The following is a 27,697-nucleotide window of genomic DNA, read 5'->3' on the forward strand; positions in this document are numbered from 1 at the left end:
TCCAAGGATCAAGTTCAAGACCCTTTGCATTGTCCACAAGATTTTCTGGAGCCAGGGCCCGTACTACATCCAACGCTCTCTTCCAAAATACCTTCCTTCTCGAGCCGTTCGCTCAGCTACCTCCAACTCTCTAAGGGTTAGACGCTTCTCCAGGATGAGAGTGGGGGGTATATCTCTCTCCTCTGCATGTGACTCCCTCTGGAATGACCTCCCCGCCGCTCTCAAACCTGAAGTTCCAGAAGCGGTTCAAAACGTTCCAATTCTCTGCTTTCTCTCTCTCCATCCCCTGCTGACCTACCTGTCTGCTGCACAAACTGGTTGTTTGGCTACCCTCAGAGTCTCACTGGGTACCAGGCTCTTTATTGATCAGTCACACTTGCACTGCTTCTGGGCCTACCACACACTTAGGGGCTGTAACTGTAACCCTACAGTCCCCTGTTCTCCTTGCACTACCCAGAGCTGCGCTGCCCTGGCTGCACTCACTCAGAGTATTGCTGCCCTGTTTTCCCTTCCCCTCTCCCTTGCACTTCCCTTCTCCCTTTCCCCTTGCACTTCTCGTTCTCGCAATTGCATGATTTGAATGATGCAAGGCCTAGTAAGATTGTTTGTCTTATCCTCCCTCTGTCTCCAATCCCTTGTCTTGCCAAGCCTAGAAACACTTGTGTACAGGCACGTTATAAATGACTTATATCATATCATATCATTTAACCTAACACTTCCTTTTCCCTTCAAGCACCACTATATTTCTTTCTTTCACTCCATCCCACCCTCAACTGTGGGTCTCCTCAGCTATCCAACACCCGAGGACAGACATGTGCATCTATCTACATCACTTATGCAGAACCCATTCCCTCCTTCTCCTTGCCTTCTAAAAGGAATCCCTACACTCCTCTATGCTGTTCTCTTTGCCAAATATCATTCCTAACTGTCCTCATATATTCTCTTCAATCTCGCCTGTGTAGGCTATCCAGAATGCTTCCGTTTATACTCGGGTGGCCCCTCAACCCCTCTCCATACTGTTCTTGTGCTCTGCCAAAGACTTTGCTTGTTATTTCGCTACTAAAATCTCTAAAATATGGCACACCTTAAATACTCTCCTTTCATTCCCTCCTCCATTTCTCTGTCCGCTCCCAACATCCCTACCCCTCTTTGCTCTCTGATGTGAATGATACTAGATCCCATCCTGCAGTCTACCAATCCATCCTGTGCTCTTGCAGAACCATTCTCACCCCCAGATAATCAATGAACTAGCACCCCATACTTGCCTGGACTTATTTCCCCTTTTCAATCTACTTTGTCAATTGGGATCTTCCCAACCAGCATTAGTGTGGTCACAGTCATGCCTGCTAGACATAAACTTAAAGCTGATGACATCAACCTTGGCAACCATTACCTTCTTTACCTTCTTCCCCATTATTGCAAAAATACTTATGGTCACAGAGTACAACTATCTCAGCAGATACCTGGAAATACTAGATTCAGTGACCACCTCAAATCTAGGTTCGCCAACTCCACGGAAGAAGCACTCACCTCCCGAATGTCCTTTCTACTGCTCTTCCCTCTCACTTTCTATTCACATCCTACTTGATCCCTCTGCAAAATTCAACACTGCCACACACTCATCTCTCCTTAAAACACTTTCTCATGGCATCTAGGGTACTGCCCTGGCCCGAATGACCTCTTACCCAGCTGGAAACTATTTATCTATCTCCTGCAATGCTGTAACATCCACTCTGATTCTCATTTCAGTTGTGGTCTCTGAAGTATTTGTCCTTGGTCACCTGGTATATCTCTTCCCCCAGAAAATAAATGTCTTTCTTTGGATTCATGTATTGTTTCTTTAGTGAAAATCCAGAATCCATCTTCTCGTTCTTTTCCTTCACCCAATGAGTTATCTTCCCGCATCATTGACTGCCTTTCCATAATACAGGTCTGGATGGCACTGCTCTACCTGTTTCTTAACGCCTCCAAAGTGAGTTGATATACCACCCAGATGTTAAAACTTCACTGATCCTCCCCTCTACTATACATGTTTACTCAGACACCCTCAATCCATCACCTAATGATTAATACCCTTCAATTCACAGTGACCTGAAACTGTAACATTTCTTTACAGTGATTGCCATTTTTTTTTATTTCCTGAACATCCATAAGATTTGCCACAGCTCCCTTTCCATTCCATTAAGACCCTTAGCAGGCTGGACTACTGCTCCAGCCTCCTCATGGGATGCAATCTGTAATTCTTTACGCCACATGAGAAGGCACTGAAGTTAGCCAAACAACAACCTCTTCAACATCAATCAATCTTCACCCACCTCTGCTCACCACCTCCATGTGGGGTGACTGTCTAGGCACAATTGCTTCCACTGTAAATTCCTTCTTGTTGTCTTCAAATCAATCCAGGGGCTAGCCCGCTAATACTTTGCTGTTGGGTAAATACTTCTCCTGCTACAATCCTCCCACCCCCATTACCTCATCGTCTCAAGCTCACTTTATTGTCTCTTTTGCCCCCTTGCCTTTTTTGTTCTCCACTGTAATGCCCTATCCACTGACCACAAGTCCATCCCCACCTTCAAGTCTACTATCAAAAGGCACTTCCTTTCCCTGGAAATAGCGGATGAATCGTCTGGTAATACCCCCTCTCTCTCATTATCGTGCATGCTGGGCCAACATCTGTTTTTTTTATACTCACCCCATTTGAAGCAAGGTGGGGGCTCAACACACCATCACTACCATTTCTTCTACCACCCAGCCACCCAACCACAAATCTCCCTGCTCTTATCTGACCCCCCCACCCACCGAACAGGCATCCCTAAGTTCACCCTCCACACCCCGATGCCCCACTACACTTACTTTACACCCGCTGACACTCGACTCATGCCACTATGCCACCCATAAAATGGCCACCAGGGTAAAGGAGAAGGGACAACCGGTAGCTCCCCATTGACCATTTTCATTTGTGGTCCCTTTTCTAACTTGTGAAATTGATACTTTGCTGTTTTTTGCTGTTTTTCAAGCTGGGGTTGGCATTGGGCTGCTAATAGCAATAATATGCCTTACTGCTTCCCATGGCCATCAGCGGCTGGTAACAGCACCAGGGTTGGTTTAGCATGTACGTAGAGCCCCGGGCTGATTATATATATATATATAATAGTGCGGTGGTCGCCACACTATAGTTAAGATGAGTACTGAGTACCATAGGAAATCGAAAATACGAATTGCTAACAATTTTTGACATGGACAACGGATTTGTCTGAATTTTATTTGTGTGGGCCTGCCTTGACTGAAAATTCTGGGAAAGATCCGTTAAAAAATAAAATAAATATTAAGAAATCACAAAAGCACTTTCAACCTATTTACCATTTGTTTTATCACAGACAAAAAGAAAAGGGTCAATTTGGGAAGCCTGCAGAGAGAAAACCACTGGATGGATTTAGACCAGGTCTGAAACAACCTGGGCACGAAGCGTTGACTCACGATCCTTTTGAGGTTTGGGGTTATTCTGTACAGTCATTTTTTTTAAGAGATATCTCCCATGGTGCATTGCAGCAGAGAGGATTTTCAGAAATGAAAAAGCAGCCATCTTTTTTTTACTCTCCGCGAGGCCGCGGCTATACCCTCGAATAACAGGAAATAAAATGCAGAAAATGGCATTTGGAGGTGGAAAAACAGTGAAATGGCATCAGGCTAGAGGTGGGGGTGGAGGGAAGGAGAGGTCACCATGTGAAATTTGGGAGTTGGAAGGGGGCCAGAGACCAAGTTAAGAGCACAAATGATTTCCTGTAGCTGCGATTACATGGAAGGATAACCCTGGTTATAGAAGAAAGGGTGAGCGGGAATTAAAGTCCGTAATACAGAAATGAGTGTTGTGGGGAACGGGAGAGGGCTGGTGAGGTGAGGAGGCCTTTAGGGAAGTGGGGAGAGCAGGCACAGATGAGGATGTACTTGCTGAGTGCTGAAGAGGACAGAAAAGCATATATTTGTTGTTGTTTTCCCTGATAACCGTGGGTATGTAACAACTACAAATAACCACGGCTATCTGTAGTACATCATTATTATAGTTGCGGTTATGGGGTAAAAGTTAAAATATATATATATATTTTGACTGCTACAGTGAGGAAGGGGTCAAAAATCACTAGCCATGGCATGGCCTGGTAGTGTTTTAAACAAAGGAATGGGCACGGGCGATGGCCGGCAGTGTTCTAAAATATACAGTGGCCACAGCTGAAGGTAAGGGTTAGTGGCTTGGTAATGTAGTAAAATATACAGTGAGAATGGCTGAAGCCCGTGGCCACTGGTGATGGCCAAAGACCATGCCTAGTGGCCTGGTAATGTTGTAAAATGTAGTAAAACGCACAGTGGACATGGCTAGTGGCTTGGTGGTGTGGTCAAATATGCACTGGACACCGGTTGTGGTCAAAAAGCATTGGAAACGGTTGAAGGACGTGTCCAGTTATATAGAAAAAATAATGGTATAACAAAACCCTTGAAATTCACTGGAAATAGTTTATTTAAAGTTTAGTTAAGATGCCCAAATTTATTTCAACAAAAACCCTGAAATTCAGCACATTTGGGACGTCACACCCAGCTTAACTCAGCACATTCCCGTTGTAAGTCCATGAGCCCATACATGTTATAAGAGAAGTGATTCACAATGACATACAAAATGGCATTATGAAGGGGCCACAGCATTATGAGAGACATCGATGCGAACGCGCCGAGTTGAGCCGGTCATGGCTTTCCAAATGTTCTTAGCTGCACCTTAACTAAGGTTATTTCAGTGATTACCTTACTATAATAAAAGGTCAGATGTATGTGTGTCTGATGCTGTCATGCACAGTAGAGGCTTCCTGAATGCACAGAATGCTCCCCTAGAGTGAGCTGTAGGCTTAGAATCTTTAGTGGTCCAATTATGTTAATGAAAACCTGCACTTTGGCCCATGCACACAGGCCTGCACATTAGCATGTATTTATACATCTATGTTCCAAGGATATCCAAGGAAGAGGGGTTACGCCCTCACAGGGGTCCGAACCCCGACCTTATAGTAGCTGCTACCTACTGAGCTATTCGGGCTACTGACAAGTCCGAAAACGCAAATGTTGTCCAGGCATCACTTAAACAATTTGTTTAGCACAAGAGTACACTGAGCAGGTGCTTCTGAACAGCTCACCCTAGCAGGGTGTGGAACCAGCATTAAACGAGGGGTTCACCTCGCAGAAGAACACAGGCAAACCTGCCACCAAGCAGGTGACAGCACACCTAAAGGGAAGATAATGACAACTGCCACATGCAGCACCTAAACAAAACAAAGCTGCTGACTTTTAAGGGAGGGATACACTGAGCAAGTGTACCTTCAACTGCTCGCCCGAGCAGGGCGTGATAACCAGTAGTGCACGAGGGGGTAACCTCGCATTAGAACTCAGGCAGAACCTGAAACCGAGCAGGTTATGGCACACAAACAGTTAAGGTAATCACCAACACAAACAAAGTTGCCGACTTTAAGCGATGGAATACACTGAGCAAGTGTACCTCAAACTGCTCACCCTAACAGGGTGTGGAACCAGCAGTATACGAGGGATCACCTCGCAGAAGAACACCGGAAAAGCTTGCCACCGAGTAGGTGATGGCACCCTTACAGGGAAGATAATGACATCTGCCACAAGCAAAACCTAAACAAAACTGCCAAGTTTAAGGGAGAAATACACTGAGCAAGTGTACCTCAAACTGCTCATCCCAGCAGGGTGTGGTAATCAGCAGTACACAAGGGGTTAACCTCGCATTAGAACTCAGGCAAAACCTGAAACCGAACAGGTTATGGCACCTACAGTGAAGGCAAATCACCTATGCCCTGAGCAGCGCTTAAATAAATAAATAAATAAATAAAACAGCAGATTGGCAGCATATGAGGCTCTTCAGTAGGCGAACTAGTGTCAATATATTGCTGAAAATATCAATTTAAAGACAAAATAAAAAGTCAAGTTTTTAAATATATATATATGTAAATACATATACACATCCATATGAGTACACCGCCAATGGCGGAAGCAAACCCAGGTCCCTCTGCATGGTAAACCTGCAGCCTTCTTATGGAGCCATCTCGCTTATGTGCAGAAGTAGAAGCCTATATATATATATATATATAAATAAAGAAAAAAACAGAGGCTTTTCAACCTAAAAGGAGGTTACAGCTGCACACTGTAGATATGCTCACTGAAAGAGCTTTACCAACAAAAAGAGGGCTGTGCGCCTCTTTAAAATTATTATTTTATTTCATAACACTTTCAGAATTTTGATGTAGGAGGATTGGCTCGAACCCCCAACCTTTCAGGTACAAGTCACCAAGCTTACTGGCTGTGCCACAGACACAATATGTTCCAAGAAATGAAAACAAATGAAATGAAATGGGGCCACGCACTGGGACTGAAGCATAAGCTTCCCATGGACCAGACCTAGTATTCCCCAGTGTCTCCTAACACAAGGAGGCTTCCTGAAACAACAACAAAGGCCTGTGAGCACCGTGTCTAAAGCAGTAGCTTCCTATGAGACCTGTGTACCCCCCCGCCCTGCCCCTCTGCAGGCCCAGCCTTCAGCACCTGGAATTCCCAGGACAGTAATTAATCAAAGAGGCTGCACGTGCCTGGAGAGAAGCAGAAGCCCCCATTAGCTCAGCATGCGCAAGCTAAATAAACAAGCGAAAAGAAACATTATCAAACAGGCTTAAAAGCCAGAGGCATACCAGTGCTACATTGTGAAAAGAAAACACATTAGCAACACGGCCTTTCCAGATACAATGACAAAAACCATAAATATTCCTCACATGATAGAGGAACCCAATAAAATTAAGAAATACATTACATTAACACATTTTTAAGGCCTAATGTATTAACAAGGCCCACTACTGACAAACATGCAAGACACAACTGAAAGGGGTGACTTAGCTGTGGTCTCAGCAGCAAAGAAAGAGGGGTTGGGTTTAGAGTAATGGACTTATATAAGGAAGGGTCCCTGCTCATTGGTCTCCTGCAGTGCATGACCTGTCCTCCATGATGGATTGGGGAGTCCCCCCTTGCATTGACATTGAACTCTATTTAGTTCTGTTTTCTAACTTTTTCATTTGTAAAGGTTTTTTTCTTTGTTGCTGTGGTTTCAGAGTAAAGATTGAATGCATAATATGAGCCTCCTGTCTTGTCATAGAATCATATGCCACCAGTTACAAACTCCACTGTTCTTGATAGTTTATGAAAAAAACCTTTCAAAGTACCCCAAAAATGTTCAAGAGCACTCCAACCACCACAGGTCAAAATCTAAAAACACGTGATAGGTCTGCTCCTCTTCTGCCAGATGAACTACTGTCTGTCTAGCTGCTATGGATTGAAACATGGCCAAATTTTAAAACAGATGATGCACATTGACTTCTGTGGATATTTTCAATTATAAATATTTAAGTATATTTGCCTATGCGTAACACTGTACAAATCTCACAGTTAAATAAAACTCTATCCTTTAGTACATGCGATCGATTCCATTTTTGAATGAAGACTTAACTAAAAAGAATTAAATTAGTTAAGTGTAACGCAACAACATGTTTTCACAGAAGGGTAATTGCCTCTGTATTCGCGTTACTAAGACATGCACACTGTCAGCAACGTGTATTTTTAGCAACATGCAGTATTATGATTTCACAAGTGTCTGATGAGGTGCGCGCTCGAATCTCTTGGTACATCATTCATTCCATGTGGAGAGTTTTGGCAGTAACTACGGGAGGGCGATTTCACACAGAGACAAAGACCCAAGATTACTTCCAGCCTGAGAGAGCTGGTAATTAACTATTCAACAGATGTATAATTTAAAGACACCTGGGATTGCAAACCTTGGAACACAAAACCAAATCCCAGAACGGCATGTTGAGTTGTCATTTCCCTAAGCTGTTTGCAAATCGTCTTGTTTACATTTCTCCATTTACATGAAGCATCCTTTGCTGTGTCTATTCACCCACTCCCCCGCCTCCAGTTTTGGTCAGGAAAAAAAAGTTGTAAAAGGAGACGTACCTGGTTGACAGGATGCACAGCCCTGGCCATTGCTTCCAGCCATCTGTGAGACAACGAAAAGAATGAAGGTTAGGCCCTTAGCGTGATTGTTCCAGAATGCATTAAGACGCACACCTGTCTGGTCTTTTACACTAGGTTCACAGTTCCTCCTCGTCATCATTCCTGTAAGTGTGGGGTGTAATTCTGGGGATACCCCTGAAACATTGACATTCAGACAAGAACCACACTAAGCGACCAGTGCACACAAGCAACAGGAAAGAGAACACAAACACCACAACTTATAAGTTGACCCTTATATGCCTTTTTGCGACTTAGGAGATCTCCTTTTTAACTACTATGTTTCACATGATCTGGTCTTTGGAGTGTTTTGACTAATGCGTAGCTACAACAGAGACGGTCACACTAAAGGCACCGACACAGTTTGGGGCTGATTCATGGAATTTGTGCGCCGAAAAACAGGGATTTGTGCGCCATTTCGCCCGCAAATCCCCATTTGTTAAACAGGGATTTGCGGGCAGAATGGGGCACAAATCCCAGTTTTTCGGCACACAAATTCCATGAATCAGCCCCTTTGTGTTTTGAATGTATTTGAATAGTGATAAGATCTTCAACAAGAAGCTTTGCATTTGTTAAGAGCTTCTGTGGCTGACAAGGCAATACCAAATGTGCCTGTAAAATGCAGAGACAGATCCATTATCCAGGAGTCGTGGGCAGGTGTTGGGACAGCACGATGGATTGGCATTGTTATACAACGATTACACACAGCCACATAACACAATTAACCTTTACATCAATATACAGGTGGCAGGGCAGACCAAATGACAATATACACACTTTATGCAGGACAGGATGTTTCCCAAAAATAATTAAGCATTGTCTCATTAAACTTTCCGAGGTAAACGCAGAAATCCTGTGGGTGCAGCTAGCACATATCTCCCGAGACTCATCAAGAGTTCACATGCTGCCACCTGAGCCCACGGCTGGCTTGAGAGAGAACACTGCTTCTACGAAGAATCTTCACCCAGGCTTGAAGAAGCTGTAGTTGTGCGTCGGCCATACCACTTGTTAAATTTAAATATGCACCTATTCTCTGCATTCTGTATACCTAACACAGGCCCACTACCCATCTGAAAGTGGACCACTACTCTGCCCCCCTTTTTCCATGTTGTTTAGGGCATGCCATGACTTGGTATCTAAAAGCAGCTGAAAGTACCGACCACACATACTAGAGCAGAGGAAATTTAAACAAAAGTAGGAAATAAATCCCTTACGTTGGTAAAAGGAAAATATCATTGCATTATGTGAGAGACCTGAGGGTATTCCCACTCCCTATGCCCTGGGATCCTCTATGCAGGTGGCCAGGGAAAGGCCATCGCTGCTGGATCCTGACCCTGGGGGTGGACAAGCGAGGGAGGATCACCTGGGTAGAGGGTCCTTGGGGAGTGGAAGTGAGGTATCCCCCTTATCTTCTTCACAACCAGCCTAACCCAATCATAAACTGTATGGGTTATTATAAGGCATTCCACCCTTGTTCCCCTCTTGAGGCACCTAAATGTACTGAGATGAGGAAGAAGCAACTGAGAGTAAAAGACAACCGGTACGCTCACCACTTTGGTACTGGGGTGAAGAAGATGAAAGGTCAGGCATGTCCTTATAATGAGAGTCAGGCAGCCTTCAATGAAGAACACCTGCAGCCCATCACCAGACCACAGGTGTTTAACAGGTGGAATACTGCAACAGGAAGGAGAATCCAGGAAGGAGAAAGACGCAGCAGGAGAAGCTGGGAAAAAGAAAGACACAGCATAAGCCGCTGTGCAGGAGCAAGGGCTATGCTGCGCACAAGAGCTGGAGCGGGCTGTTTGAAACGCCCGGCGATCAGGCTTTCCCACAAAGGGGGAGATGCCGTTACGAGGAGCTACACAGTTTGGGTAAGTGTCTGGGACACTTAAACACACCACGACGCTCCGAAAGACTGTACATGTAGTAGCAGTCTACGTAACGAAGCAAAGTTGTCTTTATTGAATCCCAGAATGAATGAAACCAACAAAGTTGCTTATATTGACTAGCAAATTGAATGAAAGACGCACAGTTGGGTTTAAGCAACAACGTTACATCCATTGAATACTAAACTGAATGAAAAGAGCAAAGTTGCTTATATTGAATACTGAACTGAATGAAAGGAACACAGTGGTGCATCCCTTGAAACAAACAAGCCCAGTTGTGTTTATTAAATATCGAATGGAATGAAACAAGCAAAGCAGCATTTTTGGAATACCGAATTAAACGAACTAAGCAAAGATGCATTTATTGAATACTGATTAAGAAGAAATACGCAAAAAGGCAAACACTGAACATTGAACTGAATGGAACAAGCAAAACATGCACCTCTTGAATTTAAGTGAAAGAAAAGAACAATCTTGTTGTATTGTATTGTATTGTATTTTAGTTTATAACGCACCGGTCGCCCGCAGGCATCAGGGCGCGGGGTAAATCCATGTTAATTCATTGTAGGGCGAGTTTTAAACTATCCTGACATGCGGGTGTAATACAGGTTTTTTCACATGAAGAGGTGAGTTTTCAGCAGTTTCCTAAAACTAAAGTAATTTTCTTCCTGCCGTAGGATTGGTGGTAATTTATTCCAGCGGATTGCGGCCATGACTGGAAAGGATTTTCCCCCTCCATGCGCGCGCTTTGCTCTGGGCACTTTCAGAAAAGCCTTGTTCTCTGATCTGAGGCTCCTTTGGGGCATGTACAGTGTGAAATGTTTTTTGATGTACTTCGGGGCTTCTCCATACACACATCTGTGTACTATGGCCATAGATTTGAAGAGTATTCTTTCTTCCACCCTTAACCAATGTAGGGATCTTCTGCCTGTTGTAATATGCTCCCTTTTTTTAATGTTCCTAATGCTGCGAACTGCGTCGTTTTCCATAACCTGACACTTTTGAAAATCTCTTTTTGAGGCTCCGATCAGTAGGGCGTTACCTAGTCCAGACGTGACAGTATGACTGCTCTTGCTATGGTAGCCGCATTCGCCTCATTTATAAATGGTCTTATGGCTCTCATGAGTCGCATATAATAGGCGTTGTTTTTCTGTAGGTAATTTACCTGTGCCTCTGATCCTAGTGAGGCTTCCACAATCATCCCCAGGGTGTTGACCTGCGGCATCACTGAGATCTTGGCCTGTTTAATGATGAACGCCTGATATTCTGTCCCTAATCTAGATCTGGCTTGTTGAGTCCCAAAAATCATCAGTTCAGTCTTGGTGTTATTAAGACACATCCAATGGCATTGCATCCAATTGTCAATTTGTACACTTCTGATATTTTGGCACTGTCTATGCTATATTCTCCTTTGAGTTCAAACACAAGCTGCGTGTCGTCGGCGTAGTTCGTGAAGAACACGCCGATTTGTTCTAGGAGCTCACATAAACCTCTCATGTACAGGTTGAATAATAAGGGAGACAGGCTAGCACCCTGAGGGACACCGTAAAGGATTGGGGCTGCCTCCGAGAAGATGTCACCCCAATGAATCCTGGCGCTTCTATCCTTCAAAAAGGATGCTAGCCACTCCAGTGCCTTGGATGAGCACCCGGCTATTCTTGCCAGTGCCTCCTGCAGGAGTTCATGGTTTACCAGGTCAAAAGCTGCGCTAAGGTCTAACAGCATAAGGATCCCGGTATTGCCATTATCTATCAGATTTAACGTATGAGTCTGAAGATCAAGCATCGCCGATTCGGTGCTGTGTACAGCTCGAAAACCTGATTGCTGTTCATGTAGTAAATTCTGGTCTTCTACATGTTTTTGTAATTGGTTGGTGGCGATTTCATCTAAGACCTTCAATATAAAGTTAGAGTTGGTTGTGGGTCTTAGATTACTGGGGTCCTTTGGATCCAACCCTTGTTTTTTCATTAAGGGGGGTTATTGTTACCTTCTTGATTTCCTTTGGGACTACCCCTTCCCTGAAGGAGGCATTTATTATCCTAGTCAGTACTGGAGCAAAGATTTCTTTATTGTCTAGTATAATTTTAGAGGGTAAGATATTCTCTGCACAGGAAGTGGGATTCATATTGGCTAATATTTCACAGAGTTCTTCCTCAGATATGGGAAGGAATCTAAAGCTCTCGCTTCCTTCAGGAATGCTAGTCTTGTCTTGGAGGGTTATGGTCTCCCCTTCTTTTCTGGCTAGGATGATATTTTTACGTGCCTTCGAGATCTTAGCTGCGAAAGCTTCTTGGGCTTTATCACACTGTTCTTTTGTGGGAGTGTGTGGCGGGGAAAGTGATATTGGTTTTTCGAAGCCTTTAAGGATTTCAAAGATTTTGCTGGTTTTATTATTAGCTCCATCTATTTTCTTATTATAATGGTTTCTTTTAGCTTCCCGTATGCCTTTCCTATAACTGTGGTTGGCGTTTTCCCACTGTTCTTTATTAGCTGGTGTAGGCTGTTGATGCCATGACCTTTCTTTCGCTCTTTTTTCCAGCTTAGGCTTACGTAGCTCTTCACTGTACCACTTTTGATGGTTGCTATTTTTCCTAACCAGTTTTTGTTTAAGAGGAGCGTTTTCTTCAACCATTTCCTGCATGTGTTTGTTTTATTTTCTCAGCATGCACTCGCGGTTGTCCTTTTCTGCGAATGAACCAGCAATTTTCTGTAAACATGATTTCAGGATCTCAGGTCCAAGATTTTTCAAGTTTCTACTCCATGTTTTAATGTGTGGATTTTCAGGGTACGGTGCCTGTTTATTCATATGTGCTTCAAACGTGACTAAGTAGTGGTCGGACCATATACATGGTTCTGTGAGCACGTTAAATATTTTCAGGTTATTAGTAAAGACCCAGTCTAATTGGTTTCCTTGGGGGGTAGTGGGTTCATTGTTGGCTACAATAAATTGCATATTGTTCATTGCTTTTTCCAACGTTATGGCCTCTTTATCCTCTTTATTTCCTCTCCACCTGTTCAGGTCACCCAATAACAAGCTGGATGAATTAGCGGATATAAGTTTTGAGGCTTGAGAGGTGACTTCATTTTCAAAGTCTGAGACTAGCGAGGGGGGTCTGTATATAACTATAATATTTAGGCTATCATTTGGTGTATAAATTAATTTTAGGTGGATGGTTTCACAGCCCATGTACGGAAAGTCCACTTTAAAGAGTTTCAAAGTTTCTTGGGCTATAACGGCCACCCCTCCTCCCATTCCCGTCTCTCTATTGGTGTTGTACATAATGTACCCCTCTGGGACCGCAGCTTCACATACGGGGCCGATAGGTTCTTTTAGCCAGGTTTCTGTTATACAACAGATATTTAGGTCTTTCTCCTTTATGAGGTCATTGATGTTGTACGCGTGTTTATTTAGTGATCGCGTGTTAAGAAGCCCCACTTTGAGGCTCTGCAGCCTATTGTTGTGGTCCATTTTCCCTCCTTTCCCTTCCCTCCCTTTTTGACTAGTGTTAAAGGTGTATGCTTGGTCCATGACTTCCTCTTTCCTTTACTAGAGAGTCTATGGCCTTCAGCCTTGTTCACTTCTACTTCCTACTGCCGCTAGCTGGTGGTATGGAGCGGATAACCCTAGTGGTATGAGGGTTATCAGTAATGAAAGTGTACTCACGCTCATTCGCGCACGTCAACCCCTTGCACTTCCTTACACAGACTGAAATAGACTATGCCTGCCCATGCGCGCCAGCGCGTTCGCGCCGGGTTTCTGGGTAAATAGTGCCAACGAACTACAATTCTTCTGGGGATTGTCTTTGTTTATTGTTGCACTATAGCACAATGACCTGCAAACCAATGCAAAGTTAAGGTGAATGAAAGATCCTGGGTGCAAAGTTGCGGTCAGGAGTGAGCAACCACTGATATGTGAAAGTCAAGGAACTGCATTTGAGAACATACTTGTTTGATTGAATATTGAACTACTCATGGAAACCTGCAAGTTCCTTGTTGCGTGACCTGTAATGGGTGCGCTGTGTGATCTGGAACTGTGCCAAGACCAGAGAACTACTATTTGTTGCATCAAGAACTATTACCAGTATATAACAGGTTCCTGATTGCGTGACCTGTAATGGGTGGACCGTGTGGTCTAAAACTGCGCCAAGACGATAGAACCCCTATAAACCAACAAGGAGGTTTCCTCTGGTGAAAGATAGAGAGTAAAGAGTGGTGAATATCAGACTTGGGCAAGGGAACCCTGAGTTATACAGATTTGCGGAAAACCCAATTGAAAAGCAAAGCTTCAAGATATTTCTTTTTGTGTTACCTTTTTACATTGAACTTGGAGAGGGAAGCCCTGGGTCTTATTTTCCCATAACTTTATTGACCTTGGGGAAGGGCACTCTGACCTTAACAAAAGTATGGAACTTTATTGCTGAAAGTCCAAAAGAAGGTCAATTGAATATTGTTCAGAATGTATTGGCATTGGGAGAAGAGAAGCAGAAGCGTAAGCCAGAGCTAGAAATAGCTCAGAACTTTTCTTTTTAAACACTATTTAGTTTATAGTTGACATCCCAACACATTGTTCTGTTTTAGGTGTGAGGGCAAGTATAGGTTTTGGACACAGACAGACTTTTTTCAGTTGGACATATTGACACTGACTTTCCTTAGTTTCTTTAGGTAGGGAAACCCACCTTATTATTGGACAAGTTAGGCCATACTCCATCCTGAAAAGTTCATTGATAAAAGCTTTTAGTTATATTGAATCTGTCGTCTGTGTCTCCTTCCATGATGCCAATCTCACAATATCGACACGTCAGTCTGTGAATCTAGAAACAGTTGTGGAGTGTAACTTCACCTGACACCCTCTCTTTCATGGAAGGCACCAGGTGAAACGCATTGTAAAACAGAAGCTTGTTGAGCATACTTGCAATGGTCCACCGTCAGTGCTAGACAGAAAATATGTCAGCCATTTAGCACCACTGATTGCTTAAAATCAGTGACCCAGAAAATCTATTAGGTTCCAATGTCTGGATTGGGGGCTTCTGCACGGCATGAATCCAAAATGGTTAACGACATTGAGTGGCTTTCATGCCTGATTGCATTGCCATGTGCTGTTAAAGCCCACCATTACCAGGAATCACTGACCATTGTACATTCTGCCCCTGTGGAGTGTTTCTAAGTGCCATCTCCTGACTTGCCCAAGACAAATGGGTTTGCAGAGCATCCCAAATAATATCGCCGCAAACTAGCATAAGATGGTGGATCTCTGCAATTCCCCAGTTCCCAAGCTAGCACAGCAACGAAAACACAGATATATTTCTTTAGCTCGTTTCTCAGACTGTTTTCTATGGGTTAACAGAAATACATTGAATGCGCAAGTTATTTTTACCAAAACGGAGTCTGAAAGCAATTAGAGTCCGATATGGCTTTAAACTACTTGCATTTAAACTTATTAGTGCCAACACTTAGCGAGTTGAAACTAGAGTCTCTAGTGGGTAACAAACATGTCCGCTGATTGCAATGTTCATTAAGGATTGCACGAAAGACAATAGGCCTCATTACGAGCATGACAGTAGCCATTCCTGTAAAGCAGGCATGGCTATTGCCATGCTCGCTACCGGCACCGCCTCCCGCGATTGGGCAATGACTGGCCCATTAGGAGATGAATGGGCCGGTAATTGCCCATTCGCGGGTGGCGGTATGGCCAGACTCCCGGTCCCCGATCTGCCCAATAGGGCAGAATGGGTGGGGAGGATGGATGCGCCGGCACAGTTGATAACGGTGCTGGTGCAATAACGAGTTATGCTCGCGGGGGCTGCACAGGAAGGAACCCACAAGCAGAACTCATAATGCGCAGGACGGCATGAACGGTGGTCGTAATGAGGCCCAATGATAGGTTACAGAGAGTCTAACATTGGTGTGTCTCTCTAAGGATTCGACCTTGGAAACTCTGGCATTACTGGAAACGTAATGCCGTTTAGAGTTCCTGTGAGGCGGTCTAGTCCTCACCTATCATGGCCGCCGTGTGTATATTACCAAGCCCCGCCCACCGCCCGGTGCGTTGTATCTGTTCTTCGATACTCAGCGCTCCACAGCTAACCTCATTTAGCAGCCCTCCATTGTCTTCCTTGAGAGTTTTTCTATCTCTCTCTCTCTCCCTGTCTCGACCGGCTCCCTAGCCGTGCTCCCTACTTGATCTTGTGTTTCTCTTCCCTTTCGGTGCTCGGCCACTACTGTTCTCCTTTCTTTGCTTACCCTGTCAGTGTTCACCGCCATTCTAGCTTTCGGTTCCTCTCCATCGGTTCCGCCTTCTTCTATGGTCCTCCGTGTTCCGACCTGTTTCATTCGTGGGATCTATCTATTTCTGGTAAGTGGGCACTTTAAGATTTACTTCCTTACCCTTCTATGCTTTCTCTGCTTTCACCGACCTAAGTGTTCCTAACCGACTCTCCTTCTTTCTGTGAGTCCATACCCTTCTGTCTCTCGGCTGCAGCGTTCTGTTGCTTCTTTGTCAGTTACCAGACCAGCTCCTCGGATTCACTCTGCAGCAGAACTCCTCTTCTCCTTCGCCATCTTCAAGATCTGCACCCCGGAGTGTTTCTTCTTATCCAATTCAAGACTCAACATATAATTCTCATTTGGACTTCTTCCTCCTGTTGTGTGCATCCCCTTGGCGAGTCAGACCTAACCATAGAAGGACACTACATCAGGGTTTTTTGGTGCCTTACGGCTTTTTCCCTGAACATTGGGGTTTGGCTCCTCGGAGTCCCCCAAAGACAGGTCCCAATCCCTGTCAAGGTGGCCTCCGAGGGAGCCAGACCCTATTTTCACGATAGGAGATCAAAGGAGAAGCCACCAAGAGAAGCTCAAAGACCCCAGAAGAAGTCGTCATCCTTGTCCAAGAACAGTGACCCTGAAGGACTAGGTGAGGAGCAGGAGGAGGGCAGGGCATGTTCTGACAGAATACAACGCCCTACCAAACAGATGGCTTCCCTAGAACAATACCAAGAGCTAGTGACTGCCCTGCAAAGCCTCACTGTTGAGGTGCAATCTCTCAAGACTGAAAACGCTGCACTACGTCAACAGGTAGTGCTACACAAAGATGATCAGGGTGACCTACCACCCATGTCATTGTCATTTGGTAAGTACAACGGCTATCCAGGAGGTCTTAAGGATTTTTTGGACGCTTGCCAGGTGTACTTCGCCTTTAGAACCCATGCCTATGAAACGGCCAGATCCAAGGTGGGATTTCTTATTGCAAACCTAACAGGAAATGCCCTAGCTTGGGCTACCCCTCTGGTCTCCAATAACGATCCAGCTCTGAATGATTACGACAGATTTGTGGAACAGTTCAAGGGGAGATTCGACCGCCCAGAAGTTCTGTACACTTCGTTTGAGGCTATTCTTGATGTCAAACAAGGAACCACAGACGTACAAACATATATCTCCCGCTTTCTGAGATTGGCCGCTAGGGCGGACTGGCCGGATTCAGCTAAGCAGACTATTTATCGAAGAGGGCTCCACGAGGATATAAAAGATGAATTAGCCTGAGTAGCACGACCTCCCTCCTTTCAAGATCTTATGACTCTCTCCTTACAGATTGAATTCCGGCTATCTGAACGCTGACAGGAAAGACGAATACCTCGACTATTCCCTCCGTCTCCTAACCCTGCTCCTCCACCATCCAGAGAAGCTCCAACTACGGAGGAACCTATGCAGATAGGAGCCACCCGTGGACCCTTAACGCCTGCCTAACGAAAGAGGAGTAGAGACTCAGGTCTCTGTATGTATTGTGGCTCCTCCAAACATCTGCTCAGAAATTGTCCAGATGTTCCTCCATGATGGAAGGAAAACTACAGCCCCCGGTCCTTTGCAAGGGAGGTGTCAGGGGAACAGCCTACAATCCTTCCTATCTCCCAAGACCCATCAAAGTAAAGGAGGATAACAGTTTGATGGTGTTTCATGTCAAACTATGGACTACAGGTCCTAAGCGAATTGATGGATGTCAATTGGGCCAGAGAGAACCGAGTGCCTGTACAACATAAGAAGAAGCCGATACCAGTTGAAGGAGTTGATGGTACTCCATTGTCTTCTGGACCCATAAGTATGGAGTCCGTACCTTTACGGATGGCATTAAGAGAACACCAAGAACTGATGATATTTGATTTAATCCGAGCAGCACATTTTCCTCTGGTGATCGGAATGCCGTGGTTGAGGAAGCATAACCCCCACATAGATTGGGCTTCCAACCGAGTAAGTTTTGACTCCTCCTTTTGTAAGGCTCATTGCATGACTACTCCTCAGAGCAAGGAAGGGATTGTTGAGAGCAGACCTTCCAACCCCAGGATAATATCCTCCATTCCTCTTCAATACCACGAATATGCGGAGGTATTTAAGGACACCATACCCAGACGTTTACCTCCGCACAGAACAGAAGACTGTGCCATCGAACTTCTCCCAGGGTCTGTCGTCTCTTTTGGAAGAATGTACCCATTATCGCTTTCTGAGAGTCAGGCTCTAAGGAACTATTTAGATGCTAATCTACAGAATGGACTCATCCAAGAATTAAGGTCTTGCAGTGGGGCTTCATTGTTTTTCATCCCCAAGAAGGATTCATCAGAATTGCAGCCCTGTATAGATTACAGAGGACTCAATCACATCACCACCCGAGACCGTTACCCAATGCCACTGATAAGAGACATATTGGAAGCTGTTAAAGGGGCAATATATTTCACCAAACTGGACCTCAGAGGAGCGTACCATCTCCTCAGAATAAGAAACGGGGATGAATGGAAGACCGCATTTCGAACCTCGTTCGGGTTATTCGAATACAAAGTGATGCCGTTTGGTCTAGGAAATGCCCCAGCCGTTTTTCAAAGATTCATTGACAAGGTATTCTCAGATATGTTGTTTATTTCAGTAGTTGTCTACTTGGACGATATTCTGATATTTTCTCAAGATCTCCAGGATCATCGATATCAGGTCAAGAAGGTTCTACACCGTCTACAAACCAACTAACTCCTAGTGAAGCCAGAGAAATGCCAGTTCGAGGTCACTTCAGTCTCATATTTGGGGTTTATTCTCTCAAAGGATGGTATAGAGATGGACCCCAGTAAGATTAAGGCTATACTGGAATGGAAGGAACCAAGGTGCGTCAAGGACATACAAAGATTTCTGGGTTTGGCAAATGTTTATCGCCAATTCATTCCAACTTTTCAAGTCTAATGCTACCCATCATAGAGTTACTCAAGAAAGGGGTAGGTTTCCAATTTGGCCAAGAACAGAAAGAAGCTTTCTCTCGTCTCAAGAATGTGTTTACTTCCGCACCAATATTGGTGCAACCTAATCAAGATAGACCTTTCATACTTGAGACAGACGCTTCTGGAGGAGCTGTAGGTGCTGTTCTATTACAAGAAGCAGATGACGGACTAACCAACCCTGTTGCATACTTTTCCAAGAAACTGACAAAGAGTGAACGTAACTACTCTGTTCTGGAAAGAGAACTCTTAACCATTAAGCTAGCCTGTCAGGAATGGCGTCAGCTTCTTCAGGGGGCGGCACACAGTTTCCTTATTCAAACTGATCACCGAAATCTACGTGTGTTACAAAAATGGAGAGCACTAATGCCCGACATGCCAGATGGGCTTATTTCTTCTCCCAATTTGATTTCCAAATAAGATACATACCTGGATCAGCAAAAAAGATGGCTGATGCCCTCTCACGCAGTCAAGGAGATGAGACAGGTTTCTACCAAGGCCACAACCTCTTGTTTCAAGAACTAAAGGTGATGGCAAATGTGTTACCTTTTCTTCACAAACTCATAACTCAGTATGCTCAACAACCCAGCTTTCCAGTTACAGTAACCCATATCTCTACTATCATGATATGGCTCTGTATCTTCCTTCTGAGAAGCTTCAAGAACAGGTCTGTTCATGGTGCCATGATTCTCCCCACTCCGGACACACTGGTATCAAGAAGACCTATGATCTGATCAGTTGTCGCTTCTGGGGCCCGACCTACGCAAGGATGTCGACAAATATGTGTCTTTTTGCCCAGTTTGTGCCGCAAATAAATACAGAACAGGCAAACCCCTCAGAATACTTCAACAACCTCAGTTACCCGGTCGCCCATGGGAGCACATATCCATGGATTTTATAGTAGACCTGCCCAGCTCTGGCAATATGACGGCCATCATGGTCACAATTGACTCCTACAGCAAATTGGCGCATTTTTCTGCTTCATCCCATCTACCTTCGGCTCCTGAGACTGCTTCCATTTTTCTCCGAGATGTGGTACGTCTCCATGGGCTCGAACGATAGTCTCCGACAGAGGCACTCAATTCACTTCTAAATTTTGGTCCACATTATGTCAACAATTCGGTATTCACAGGGCTCTTCAGGGCTCTTTCTTCTGGTTACCATCCTCAAAGTAACGGACAAACAGAAAGACTCAACGCTAGTCTCGAGCAATATCTGAGATGCTTTTGCAGCAACAAACAGGAAAGGTGGGCTTCTTTCCTCTATCAAGCTGAATTCTCGTATAGCAACTCTTATCACACTTCCATCCAAATGAGCCCATTCTATTGCACCTTTGGGTACCATCCTCAACAAATACCATGGACAGGTGTACAATCTACGGGAACTCCAGCCATTGATAACATGTTGACTGAACTCAAAGAGGTCCACACCATGGCAAGAAGGGCATTAGAGAACCGTCAACAGACCCACAAGAGGTGGGCAGATCAGAATAGGCTAGCCAATCCTGAACGGAACCCAGGGCAATTGGTCTGGCTATCCACAAAATTCCTACCTCGATGGGTTCATGCTGGCAAGTTTGCTCCCCGATATTTGGGTCCTTTCCCCATCCTAGCTTCGAGTCAATGCAGTAGCATTCAGGCTACATTTACCCAAGAGTCTTCAACGGGTGCACCCGGTGTTCCATACCTCTTTGCTCAAGGAATATAAAAAAAATCCATATCAACGGGGTACTCAAAGGATGAGAACACCCGCTATACAGTAGCCACAGGAGTACGAGGTTGAATATTTGGTGGATTCTCGTTATCGTAGAGGCAGAGTCCAGTACTTGGTCCACTGGAAGGGATACTCAGCGGAAGAAAGAACATGGAAACCCAGACACCACATTCACGCTCCTAAATTGTTGACACTTCCATTTGAGACACCCTGGAAAACCGGGGGGTTTCCGGAGGGAAAGGGGATATACTGTCAGGATTCGACCTTGGAAATTCTGGCATTACTGGAAACGTAATGCCGTTTAGAGCTCCTGTGAGGCGGTCTAGTCCTCACCTATCATGGCCGCCGTGTGTATATTACCAAGCTCCGCCCACCGCCCGGTGCGTTGTATCTGTTCTTCGATACTCAGCGCTCCACAGTTAACCTCATTTAGCAGCCCTCCATTGCCTTCCTTGAGAGTTTTTCTATATCGCGCTCTCTCCCCATCTCGACCGGCTCCCTAGCTGTGCTCCCTACTTGATCTTGTGTTTCTCTTCCCTTTCGGCGCTCGGCCGCTACTGTTCTCCTCTCTTTGCTTACCCTGTCGGCGTTCAGCGCCATTCTAGCTTTTGGTTCCTCTCTATCGGGTCCGCCTTCTTCTACGGTCCTCCGTGTCCCGTCCTGTTTCATTCGTGGGATCTATCTATTCCTGGTAAGTGGGCACTTTAAGATTTACTTCCTTACCCTTCTATGCTTTTTCCTGCTTTCACCGGCCTCAGTGTTCCTAACCGACTCTCCTTCTTTCTGTGAGTCCATACCCTTCTGTCTCTTGGCTGCAGCGTTCCGTTGCTTCTTTGTCAGTTACCAGACCAGCTCCTCGGATTCACTCTGCAGCAGAACTCCTCTTCTCCTTCGCCATCTTCAAGATCTGCACCCCGGAGTGTTTCTTCTTATCCAATTCAAGACTCGACATATAATTCTTATTGGGACTTCTTCCTCCTGTTGTGTGCATCCCCTTGGTGAGTCGGACCTACCCATAGAAGGACACTACATCAGGGTGTTTTGGCGCCTTCTGGCTTTTTCCCTGAACATTGGGGTTTGGCTCCTCGGAGTCCCCCAAAGACAGGTCCCAATCCCTGTCAAGGTGGCCTCCGAGGGAGCCAGACCCTATTTGCACGATAGGAGATCAAAGGAGAAGCCACCAAGAGAAGCTCAAAGACCCCAGAAGAAGTCATCATCCTATTCCAAGGACAGCGACCCTGAAGGACTAGGTGACGAGCAGGGGGAGGGAGGGCATGTTCTGACAGTCTCACAGAAAGACTGCCTTTTCCTAGGAGTATCTTTCCTTGCCTTTGTGCTAAACACTGTTCTGCAGGGTAGGCCTGGGACATCTCCCATCAACCACTACCCAGCGAGCATTATGGAGTTTGGTCTTCTGCCTGCTTTTACAAAGAGATGTGCAAATGTTGGTGTGACGACTGGAGTGGGTTTCTGTACTTCTGCCATCTATATGGCAGAGTAGAGGCACAGAGCACCCCAGCCAAGGTTCTCTATATGGTAGCTATGGATGAGCAAGCAAGGCTTAAGCTCTCAGGAGGTGATGTAGGCTGGTTCTTAAGTACAGTGAGCCCCCAAGCCCCCACAAAGGAAAATGTCCACAGACTATGTTATGTGCTAACACAGTTCTATATATAAAAATAAGGTTCAGAGATATATACACAATTCAACAACACACTTTGTACTCTGGGAATTCTAAAATGGCAAATCTATACAATGCTATATGGTCCCACATTTAGGGCCTCATTAGGAGTATGGAGGTAGCCATGCCGCTTTTAGTGGCATGGCTACCCTCATACCGGGTACCGGGTCTGGGTTCCAGGAATAGGGAATTACCGGGCCATGCCGACTTTGGCGGGCCTGGTAATTCCTATTCTTGGGACCCGGACCCGGTACATCCCCATTCCCATTTGAGCCCCCATAGGGCTCAATGGGAATTGGGAGGATGCTAACAATGGGCCGATTAATGACAGGCCTGTTGTTAGCATCCTAGTCTGCTAGCACGTCCCGCTAAGGACGTCTGGTCTGGCCAGGCGTCCTGAGCGGGACCCACTGCAGACCTCGTAATAGGGCGGCCCGAAATTAGCGGTGCCGGTCCCTTACTGACACCGTTCATTCTGTGGCCGCCTTCCTTGTAATGAGGCCCTTAGACTTTAGATTCCTTTAAAATGCATCAACTGCTGGCAGTTATAATAGAGTATACAAATCTTTCAGTAAGGTGTATCAGCATAGACAATAAGGAAAAAAGGCAGGTTAAAGTTAAACAACGGCAGAATGTTTTCTTTGGATATAGATGCACAATTCTGAATTCGGATCCCCCACCTAGCTAGCCTGTAATAAAGAGATAACAAGCCCAGTCCATACATGTTCAATAAGCCTTCCTTCTTGGTTAAAAAGTTCTACCACCCCAATGTAGTTTCTTTGACGGTTCGTCAATGGGATCCTTTGGGGGGGTACTCCCTTTCAAACAGGAGCCCCTTGGCATCGAGAATTTCGAGGAAAAATAGAACACTTGCAGTGATGCTGCAGCTAAGACCTTTGCGGTACTCTTCGATGATCGATCGTGGAAGTCCTGGGAAGATGAGGTGCGTGGTAAACCTCGGTGCAAAGTGTTCTCTGCCTCAAATAAGACTCAGCCCGGCAGCGGGCATTGGGAGTTGTGTTCATCCGTTCTCTGGCCTGTCAGTGCTACAGCCGCAGTGTGTACCTCGGGATAGCTTTGGCGATCCTGAACCTCAGACATTCACTCCGTCAGTGTCCACAGGATGTCTTTGTTGGCTTCTGGTGGCAGGAAACCCACCGGTGGACTTTCCTCTGTAGCCAGCAATCTGACTTTCTCCTGTGGGAGAAAGTGGTCGACGGTGATGGCAAGGGAGCCCTCTGTCAAATGTTCTTAGGCAAGAGTGGAGCTTTCGCGGCTCTGGTCGTTGTGCAGCATGGTATCAAGGTGTCCCCGCTTCTGGGCGACATGCTTCGACTGGCTTCCAGCGGTCACAGAAATCTTCAGAACCCTGGTCGGTAGCAATGGACTTCGATGGCCTCGATGTCCCACCACTTCTCTTCAGGATTCTTGGCGGACACCTTCTCCGGTCGACAGCCTTTTGGGACTCACTTCCAGGGTGCCTCGATGAGGAGCAGCAGGTTTTGCACGATGCTCCCTCGGAGCTCGGGCATAGGTCTCCTAGCCAGGTCCTCTCTTGGATCAGTCCTTGACAGCTTCGAGATTTTGTCAAAAGTAATGCAGCATTAATTTTTCTTCTTCCAGCTGGGCTTCAAGGATGAGCTTCAAGTTTCAACTTCAGCTTCTAAACAAATTTTTAAGTGAGAGGTCCCCAGATATACACATCTGGCCCTCATTCACTCTGGCTGAGCCAGGCTCTGTCAGACAATCACATAGAAGGACATTCATGCAGGCAGGCAGCCAATCAGGCTCACAGGCATTCAAGCCATTCACTTCCACCCAGACACCCATAACAAGGAATGTGGATTGGGGCAGGCACCCATCCTTTCAGCAGACCACACTGCATTCATGTCAGTTTCAGGCAGGGCTGTCTCAGTCATTGTGTCACACACACATACACCAATAACATAGAATGCATATTAGTCACACACTCTATTCACACAGGTCCCATCCCAAGGGTGTACCCACAACATATAGTCACTGAGAAGGCACCAGCCAGTCTGGCCTGGATTTCCCCACAATACCACATATGGGTCTTCCACCCAGCAGCCAGACAGGGTAAGGGAAAGAGCCAGGGTTTCCTAGGACTTTGGGAAAACAAGGTAATAGGCAATAGAAACCAAGAGGCCCCAGGGGCCATCTTGCCTTCTATAAGGAATCCACTGATTCCAATGGCAGGGCCTGGGTTTCCCAACATGGAGGATACTCAGAGCTCCTGTCACATCAGCATGAAGCTGCCACCAGCCCGAACCCTGCTTTGTGGGCAACATGTAGGGGCCAAAAAAACATACGCGTTGGGTGCAGGGTTGCACCCCCACCCGTGGGTGTCATACGGGTATGCCAAGGGTCTCTGTTCACCACAACCAAAAAGAGGAAGAGCTGTACTGCAAGGGATCCCAACTGGACTCCTGTGCAGAAAATAACACAGAACACACATGATAGTTGAGTACAGGACAAAGACATGGAGGAACTGTCCCTCCTTTCTAGCATCACAGTTGGGTAACCATGTTCATTGAGCTAGGGCACTTTCATAGTTGTACCAGTGATTACAATGTTAACTGATGGCAAAAAGGAAAAGATCGAATATGCAATCAGACCACCTTATTGAGTATCACAATTGCTCACTCGCTTTTAATTTAAACTTGGGAAATGGGGGTAGAGGAGTTAATGAACATTGTAAATTACACTCTTGGGTGGACTGGGAGACTAGGCCTTTCCTTATTATGTATATTGAAGCGTGTGCTGAGGGTAGATGGAAAGAAGGTTGATGTACACAAAACATGAGGAGAAAAAAGGACAGCAGTGAAAATGCCCTGGAATTATTTCCCCCAAACAAATGATGGTATGTTTATATAAATTAATTATAATTAAAATACATAGACTATGATGCCTTTACCTCTTCATTTCTTGATTTGAAGTGGCACAGAAGTAAAATGTCCGGCTTCCAGAATGGGGGATGCATCTGAACACGAAGGGTTTGCCCAACGTGGTGTCGACTCCAACTTCTGAGCCCTCAAGCTTCATCACCTCCAATGGTCTGGACTTGCCTTCATCCTGAAAAGAGGAACATTATACAAGTATGGTCCGACAGCACCAGTTTGGAAGATTGACGTGGCATTATTCAAAACGTATTCTGCAATTTAACTACACCCTGTAAATGCGCCTGCCTCCCGCCTTACCTCTTTCTTCTTTCCTTCCTACTTCTATCCATATTTTAAGATGATAACACAAGCCCTTTTCCTTTGTCTAATATTGACATTTTGTATAACATTTGTTGGTCTAGTCGCCTTGATCATAAAGGTAATTTTGCAGCCTTGTACACTGCCCCTTTGTCCTTGGAAGTGGTTGCTCTTCATTCTATGTGTGTTAAAAGAGACAGTGGTGGCTGGTGAACTTTTTAAATGGAGAAGTATATACATTTCAGATGAATATGCAGGAGTGACCTAGCGCAGTGAGGGAGCCTAAGCCAAACAAGGCGGAATAGGGGTGGTTCTTCCCCCTGAGAATTATTTTTAAATAATGGCTTAAAATGCTACACTTTCCAGAACACTTTCTGTGAACAATTGAGTAGAAAGCCACACAGTTTCTAATTGGGTTTGTGGGGTAAGACATCAAAAAATCCATTAGATGCCTAGTCACCAACTCTGCAAGGAGGATTTACCAATGCATGTTCATGATGCGTTTTCCCACTATATGCCAGTATTCTGACAGTGTTCTGAAAAATGTTCATGCGGACTGTGCCCATACATATCCATGCTGTTGCACTAATGTATGACATTATTCCCACTTAAGAGCATACTCATGTTTGCTTTGCCCTTAAGGTGAGTCATTATAATATAGGAAAATATGTCCACACTGGCTCTTTCAATATATGCCATTACCCCCATGGAAAAACATACACATGTTGGCTTTGTCCTTAATGCCAGTAAAAATACCATGTCACAGTTAGAAGAAAATGTCCAGACTGACTGCACCAATGTAGGTCAGTAGGGCCTTGCAAGAATATTAGTTATGTTGACTTTGCCCCTGATGACAGTAAAACATGCCATTCCACAGTAAGAAAGTGTTCTTACATGGTGATAGTGGCCTATAATGCTGCAGTCAGCATGGACATGTATCAAACAATATAGGCCTGGATAGCCACTTGAGAACACATCATGTTGGATTTACCCTTGATGGCAGTTAAAAAAGTAAAAAAACGCCATGCCACAGTAAGAAAACCAGTCCAGACCAGTTTAAAAAATGTAGGTCAGTATGGCCATGTGAGAATGCTTATGTTGGCTTTACCCTTGACATATTTTATATTTTTGCTTTACCCTCGACAACAGTAAAAATAATACAATAGTGAGAAAGCCTGTTCACAATGGCGGCACCAAACAGACTTATAAGGCCACATGAGAACAACATCTGTGTTGGCTGTACCCTTGACACAAGTAAGAAATAACATGACATTCCAAGAAAACCTGTTCAGACTCTGCGCACCAAAATAAGCCAATACCAGGAATTACCACAGTAAGAAAAACAAGTCTTTCCTGGCTGCACAAATACACCCCCTATGTAAGAACCCCCATCACGTTGACTTTATGCTTGACTCCAGTAACAAATGCCATGCAAGAAAACCTAGGTAAGAAGGTAAGAAAACCTGTCCAGAGTGGATGCACCAATGTAGGCAAGTATGGCCAAGTAAGAAGACTCATAATGTTGCCTTTGCTCTTAAGGCTAGGAAGAAATGCCAAGCCACTATAACAAAACGTGTCTTTGTCAGCTGCACACAATCCACCACCCATGTAAGAACACACATGAGGTTGGCTTTGCCCTTAATGTCAGTGTAAATTGCCATGTCACAGTAAGAAAACAGGTGTTTGGTGTTGGCACAAATACTCCTCTCAGCCCCGTGCAAGAATGAACATCATGTGATCTTTGCCCTTTTCAACCGTGTAAAATGACATGCCACAGTAAAAAACAAAAAACGATGTCCTTGCTGGCTGCATGCACCAATGCCCCTAAGCCTTGCATGCACACACATTCAAACA

At 45.1% G+C, this 27,697-nt stretch overlaps 1 protein-coding gene across 1 annotated transcript in view; it reads right to left on the reverse strand.

Moving 5' to 3' along the window:
• The window catches only part of LOC138510049 (uncharacterized), a 731,668-nt gene that overhangs the window by 135,590 nt on the left and 568,381 nt on the right, over positions 1 to 27,697 (reverse strand). Inside the window, exons 9-10 of the mRNA XM_069625466.1 lie at positions 25,561 to 25,718; positions 8,050 to 8,092 (exon numbers count right to left, since the gene is read on the reverse strand). Of these exons, the coding sequence (XP_069481567.1) occupies positions 8,050 to 8,092; positions 25,561 to 25,718 (201 nt within the window). The remainder of the gene's footprint in view (positions 1 to 8,049; positions 8,093 to 25,560; positions 25,719 to 27,697) is intronic.

The sequence above is a fragment of the Ambystoma mexicanum genome, chromosome 6p (genome assembly GCF_040938575.1).
Source record: "Ambystoma mexicanum isolate Mex_15411 chromosome 6p, UKY_AmexF1_1, whole genome shotgun sequence".
Taxonomy (NCBI): domain Eukaryota; kingdom Metazoa; phylum Chordata; class Amphibia; order Caudata; family Ambystomatidae; genus Ambystoma; species Ambystoma mexicanum.